General features: G+C 32.6%; 1 protein-coding gene across 1 annotated transcript; it reads left to right on the forward strand.

The window, feature by feature from the left end:
* The first annotated feature begins 752 nt into the window (after positions 1 to 752).
* On the forward strand, positions 753 to 5,537 carry LOC139522311 (ryncolin-2-like). The gene is made up of 6 exons (XM_071315851.1): positions 753 to 867; positions 1,014 to 1,094; positions 2,491 to 2,621; positions 3,078 to 3,174; positions 3,710 to 3,874; positions 5,249 to 5,537. Exons 1-6 carry the CDS (start codon positions 753 to 755, stop codon positions 5,485 to 5,487), a joined length of 828 nt encoding a protein of 275 aa, XP_071171952.1. The 3' UTR covers positions 5,488 to 5,537.
* The last annotated feature ends 2,093 nt before the right edge of the window (positions 5,538 to 7,630 follow it).

Raw genomic sequence — 7,630 nt, forward strand, 5'->3', positions numbered from 1 at the left:
ATACTTGCAGCTATTCATGCATTTGTTCACCTTTTGAAAATGCTCCATACATAAAATGTATATCAGGAATCGCCAAAAAATACTAGACAGTTCTATAGACCACATCTATCATAAATATCGACCTCCTAGAAAAATAACAGACATACAAACCAAATAGACAAACATGGTCAACGCAGATCAGATAGCAGGCGTTCCTATAGGCACTATTTTGGTAACGTAAAACCAGTTTCCCATCGTCACAAACTTCCCCGTTACATATCTTGACCATGTTCGTCGTACAATGGAAATAACCAATACAAACAATTGTTGAATTTAGCTACCAATAGTATGAACTATAATTTCAACAAAAAAATACGGGATATGGCTTTGAAAGAGTAACCATTTTTTTCACAACTATAAAAAAATCAAGGTAAGGTACCTACAGCTCTCGGTTAGATACTGCAAAATTAAAAGCAAGACTGATAACAGGTTTCATAAAGTGTCATCATAAAATTTAATTGATTACGGTTGTATTTTGAAGAGGCCAGTAAGTATTTAAAGTCATCAGAACAGAAGAACACAGTTAACGTTTAGTTAAAATATTCCAAGAAACAGACAATCAATAAAGAACCAGTAATTATTAAAATTTAATAGATATTTTTTAAATCGAAATAGTCCAATCTGCTACAATAATATGTCACGCAATTGATATCAAAATTCAATGTATAAATCGTGAATGAACTAGTTTCAGTTTCATGCAAGCTTCGTTCAGAATGTATCAAACCAGCAAACCTAATCCGTGTATTCTATTGTTTACTTTTGTATTGGTGGTACTGATGACAATAACAAATGCCGATAGAAATCGTGTGACATCAACTTCTGATTCTGGTAAATACAAAAATGTATAATACAGTGAAAAGTGCGTTTAAATATATATGCATTGTAAATTGATTGCTTTATTATTTAATTTGTTTATCGTTTTATTACTTTCAAGGTTTTGATTATTTACAATTAATTGAACAAAATATTTTAAGGTGTTTGCTTTTATGGAAAAACAGCTGAAAGAGTGCTTGGTATCTTGGCAACTGGAAAATACAGAAATGTGTTGCATTCAGGTAAAATATATTTGCATAGAACTTAATTTTATTTCAGTTGCTGAGGATTCATTTATTTTCGTGGGTATCAATTTTCGTGGATTGAGAAAAACTCGTGGATATTTAATTTCGTGGTTTTGCCAATCTCTGTATATAAGGCATATAGAAATTTGTAATTTGTTGAAACTTTGAATTCGTCCTTCAGCTTAACTCACGAAAACCACAACAATTGGTATCCAGCGAAAAATAATAAATCCACAGTAATCATAGATTTCTTGCTTAATTCATTGCCTTCGATACATGTAATATAAAGGTTTTAATTGTCTAGGTTGTGATTAGACATGTAACTTTAATTGCAGATATATTGATATTATTAAAACTTGCGTCAAAAGCAGTAACCATAATTGATGTTTTGTAGACTATACAATATATACAAAAAGGTTTCTTTCATTCTACCAAAGTTTCGTCTGAAAATCAACTAACAACCTTAAAGGTTACCAGTTCAACACTGTAATAAGATCATTTAATATTGTTTTTATTTGTAAAAATATTGATTTTAGTTATCAATAAATTAAAAGCACACTAAATATTACTTGTATGTAATATACATATTCACATTCATGGATCTATAATCGGTCGATACCTGTATCTTGGCATTGCAGAAGATCATGTTTTTCTATGACTCTTTATGTGATCTTTACACTAAATCCATTGGATGCTGGATGTGTACGGATTGATAATTTAGTCTTATTCGTGATTTTTTTATTAATTGTTAGTGGCTTTGAACTAGCTGTCAGTACTCTCATATATGTACCTAGTGTCTTTTTGTTGTTGGGATGTACAAGTACCCTGCCTCGTCCACATGTATGTTTGTCCATCTGATGAGTTAAGCCTTTTTCAACTGATTTTTATAGTTTGTTTTTATGTTGTATGTTATACCACTGTCCCAGGTTAGGAGAGGGTTGGGATCCCGCTAACATGTTTAACCCCGCCCAATTCTGTATGTATGTGCCTGTCCTAAGTCAGGAGCCAGTAATTCAGTGGTTGTCGTTTGTTTATTTGTTACATATATGTTGTTCGTTCATTTTTTGTACCTGAATAAGGCCGTTAGTTTTCTCGTTTGAATTATTTTACATTGTCATTTCGGGGCCTTTTATAGCTGACTATGCGGGTTGGGCTTGGCTCATTGTTGAAAGCCGTACGGTGACCAATAGTTGTTAAATTCTGTGTAATTTTGGTCCCTTGTGGAGAGTTGTCTCATTGGCAATCATATATACCACATCTTCTATTTTTATATCGTCAATATAAAGTCTGTATCTCGAAAAAAAAGAACCTCCAATTTCGCCTATGGGAAAACTACATTATTTTGCTTTATAATGAACAACATCGGTTCTCAATAGTTTGTACGCTATTTCAGACCTTAATGTTCGGGACTGTTCAGATTTAGAAAGAAAACATTACAGAAGTGGAGTTTACACAATCTATCCGGCAGGTGGTGTTGGATTTAAGGTGTTCTGTGATATGGAGACGGGTCAGGGCGGATGGACAGTAAGTATATTCAAAACTATAATAAGACGTGAGAGCTAGTTATGGTAGTAGTAAAGTAATCATGCGACTAGCGAAATATAGTCGTTGTTTTATGATAATATTAAACTCCAGTGTAAAATGTTTGGAGAGCCTCACATTTCAATTATGAACAAAATGGAAATCATTTTGACCGTAAATTCCGTATTTATATATGGCTATAAATTCTAAGTACTCTCTAATTTTCGTATCTAATTTTACCATAAGATTTTTGCAAGTGATCGCTTATGACAAAGTGCGTGCCGTTCGTACTGGTATCGTTGGTGACTTTTTTATGTTTATATATGCGCATATCTAATATTATATATATATGTGCCTCATACAGTTAATGCAAAACTAACATTCTGTACGCAAAATCATCTTACGTTTCTTTTTAATACATACTTTAGAGTTAACTTACAATAATGATTATACTTTTAGGTTTTTCAGCGAAGACAAGATGGTAAAGTAGATTTCTACCGAGGCTGGGAAGAATATGTAAACGGATTTGGTAACCTGAATACGGAATTCTGGTTAGGTTAGTATTTTCACCAAATAACTTCGATAATAACACTTTTCAAGGTGAAGAAAGATACATTTCACTAGATCAATTCGTTGTCAACTTTGTTTTTTAATTATAGTTATTGTTTATCTTAACACGAACGTGTACTTATAATCCGTCGAAATTAAAATGCTACAAATTTATAATAGTACAATCAACAAACGAACAACAGTTCTTCAAAAATGCAGCATAATTTATCCTGAAAAATACTTAATTTTGAAAATAAAACAACGGAACAAAATTCATCTTTTCCATTAAAACTACTACATCGTCGTATTATTGCATTAGTTTTTATTTTTGTTTGCCTGCTTGGTATAATCGTATTTTCATGATTCTGCTATTACATATTGTATGAGTGCTAATATGATCAAATTTGGCATTGATCATGAACGAATAGGATGAATCTAAATAATGTTTAAGATTAGACATTTTAAAAGGGAGTACAATGAAAGTTCTCTCTATTTTTCTTTTATGTATTCATTTCCTTTTTTTTTTTTTGTCATTTTAAAAGGTAATGATAAGATATATAGACTAACATCACGAGGACAGTATGAGCTCAGAGTCAACCTAGAGGATTTTGATGGCAATAAAGCCTATGCCAAATATTCTACCTTCTACATCGGCGACAAGTCAACCAACTACAAACTTACAGTGAAGGGTTATAGTGGAACTGCAGGTAATGCTGATATTTCTAAAATCATTTTTCATCCACTTGTTTTCTTTTACTCTCAATCAGTTATGGTGTCAAAAGATTCGAACAAGTTTGAAAAGTATCTTTGGACATGTTTTGGTCCAATATGGATTAATCCAACATGTCTCAACTGAGGATATTGATAAGAACATATCCTAAGTTAAGAACACAAACGTAACTCTTACTCGGTAATAATCGGGGAAAATGTTGGGTTAAACCAGGTTTTAAAGATAGCTAAACGAAAATTAATCTAATATTGGCCGGAAGAAGAAACGTTTTTCTATTATTTTTGATAAAAGTATATAAGAAACGATATAAATTTTGGAGTTCCTTCAACGGAAACTAGCATTTAAACCAGAAGTAACTTTGAGTGATAGTAAAAAGTAAAATAACAAAAAACCTCCTGTCAAGTTAGTGAAGGTTCCGACATACCAAAGTTAAAAAAAACATTATGTTCTTGTTCGTCAACTCAAACGAACATAAAATATTTTTAAATAAAAAAACAAACACTTTTTGGGATATCAGCTCGCCTGGACAGTACAGTTAAGCATGTTTATTCATTTTATTTACACTATATGAATATTTGTCTGCACGCCCGTAGCCGCTGCTTCAACATATCATTTTCCAATTATACACAATCTACAAAAGAAATATCTTTGTTAACAATCTTTTCAAGCATGTATAATCTTAAAAAACATCCACATTAATCATAAGCATGAATACATCAATTGACAATATTGACAAAATAAAAGTGGGTGGGTGGGTGGATGGGTGGGGTCAAATGACCAGACTGAACTGTTCGAAATGCAAGCGTCGAATGACACATAATTACACACAGATTTACCGTTACAATTCTTCCCGCTTATATTAGCTCGTGAAATACTCATCACTCTATAGAGTATACATTAAACCGGTATATCTAGTCATGTGACAAATGTCACAACAAATACACGTGTTCTTTATAACATTGATAAATACATATCTAATTTATGAAACTAGCGGCCTGATGTTGTTACAAACAATAAATGAGAGACAGAGACGATATACAGCATGCATACCTTGAATATTTGGATTCATCTTCCTGTATTTAAAATTTTTAACGTTTTAAATATTCAAATGCAATCACTTTGTATGTTAAACTAGATAGACAATATACATAATAATGTATATTTGCTAGCATTGCTTTTTTAGATCGGGAAATTTATTAGTAATTGAATTATAGATTGAAAAATAGAGATTGAATGAACATTTTGAAACATTAGTAGAGATAACCAAAATTGCGGAATAAAAAGAAGTTCCGAAAGCTGGCTGTTGTTATTTAAATCATTGTCGAATCTGCATTTTTTTATATGATATTAGGTGATTCTTTAAAGAGGCACAATAAACAGGCTTTCTCGACAAAGGATAAGGATAATGACAGCCATAGCAGTGATTGTGCTGAAGTGTACAAAGGGGCTTGGTGGTATAAAGACTGTCATGACGCTAATCTTAACGGACTGTATCTGGGAAATAAAAAGGATTACAAAGGAATGCGTTGGTCTCATTGGAAAGGATCTCAGTCCATGAAAACCACATCAATGATGATCCGTAGAGTATAAATGTAACGTTTTCGGTTATACTTTTGAAGAATAAAAATATATATTGCATACTCTATAGTTGAGTTTTATCTTGCCTTATGATTATGATGTTCACTAGAATAAAAATACTTAGAGATATATATAGTTTTAAAATGTTTACTTTGAGCCTAAGTGACAACAAACTGTTGTGTGTGTTCTTCACCATAGATATAATTACATAGAAATTAACAATTTTACGTAATCTTTCGACCTTTAACACTGAGCATAACCCATTCCGCAAAGTCAGCTATGAAAGGAGTTTTTTTTTCCAGAAACACATCTTGCCGAACTTACACTTTTTTTCGGAAATCCACGTAGAAGACATCAAAGAGAAAGACTGGCTAATTGACTGTCACCGTTATAGGAACGTATTTTTTTAAATATCTCACTCGTAGTAATGTCCTAATAGTTGACCGAAACTATATATGAATTCCAAAATCACCATTCCAAACAATACGTAAATTGGTTTTATGTATACCGAGGTCCCTGTTCTGTTCGTATTATTTCTCATAAAGAAAGTAATATACATTATCTTTTCTTAATTGGTAGACTGTCGAAAATCTTCATTACGTTCTTTTGACTGTGATGTTGGTTTAGTATTTTAGTAAAATAGAGACTTTCGGAAAAGAGTTTTAAACATAATACACATCTAACGTTTCTTTGTATGTTTGAGTTTCTTTTTGTTGCATTTCAGTGTTCCTGTTGTTCCTGCTATAGTTGATGTGTCTCCCTCGGTTTTAGTTTGTAACCCAGATTTGTTTTCTATAAATCGATTTATGACCTCTGAACCCTGGTTTACAACTGTTGCCTTTTTTTCATCCAAAATAAGATAATACATTAATGATTGTTTGAAGCGATATGTTTGCTAAGCGTACAGAAGCAAAATTTTCAACAATATTGAGGACAAAACAAATCAACAATCGATATAAGTAGGATCTCGGCTGGCTAAATTTGTCACCAGTGTATTATTATAATTTCGTCAAATCTAATTTTCCGCACTGGTACATTATCCATCGAGCTAGAGGTAAAGGATACAACAGATACAGTTAAGTCTGCCTCATATCTTGACTTACATCTAGAAATTGACAACGGGGAAAAAAAAACTTTACGACAAAAGAGATGATTGTGAACTTTCCATTTCTATGTAGCAACATTGCAGCAGCGCCTGCATACGGTGTACATATCTCCCAATTGATACGATATTCCCGGGCTTGTATTTCCTATCATGATTTCCCTAATAGAGGATCGCTGCTCACAAGGAAGCTTTTAAACCAAGAGTTCCAAATGGTGAAGTTGAAATCATCCCTTCGTAAATTTTACGGATGCCATCACTATGTGGTTGATCGTGATGGAATAACCGTTTCACAGATGATATCGGATATGTTCCTTATGTCGTAACTACAATACCCTTCCGTTTTCACGAATGTGACCTACCGAATTAGACTGTTTAATGGATTTGCAATAACATAATCAACACGACGGGTGACACATGTGGAGCATGATCTGCTTACCCTTCCGAGGCACCTAAGATCAACCCCCAGTTTTTCTTGGGATTTGTGTTGCTTAGTCTTTAGTTTCTATGGTGAGTCTTCTGTACTATTATTTGTTTGTTTGTTTTTTTTAATTTTTAGCCATGACGTTGTCAGTTAATTTTCGCTCTATGAATTTGACTGTCCCTCTGGTATCTCTCGTCCCTTTTTTTAGTATATTTCGCCTCTCGTTGTCTTATATTTGAAAAAGGAATTGTATATTCGAACATTTAGTTCCTTGGTATTTAAGAATAACATTACATGAATAGGACTCCTACTGTACACTCACCATTTCATTGATTTCATCCTGCCTAATAAACCTTTAATCGTACACTAAAGTTGCGGTCTTGTCAGATAATTTTTGTTGTAACGATAAAAATTCAATCTCTTGATGAAAAAAATAATTTATCGTGTAAAGAACGTAACAATTAGCACCAAATATATTTCCTACGTATCCAGTTATAGATGTACTATATTCTCAAAACAAATTGGTATTCAGTTTGTTCGGGTAAAACCATAGTCACTGCCTCTTTAACGCCAACAGTATCCTTTTATGAATATTTGCCCATCTGTATAGTTTTTAAGATAAGTAAAAG

The sequence above is a fragment of the Mytilus edulis genome, chromosome 5 (assembly GCF_963676685.1).
Source record: "Mytilus edulis chromosome 5, xbMytEdul2.2, whole genome shotgun sequence".
In the NCBI taxonomy this organism is placed as follows: Eukaryota; Metazoa; Mollusca; class Bivalvia; order Mytilida; family Mytilidae; genus Mytilus; species Mytilus edulis.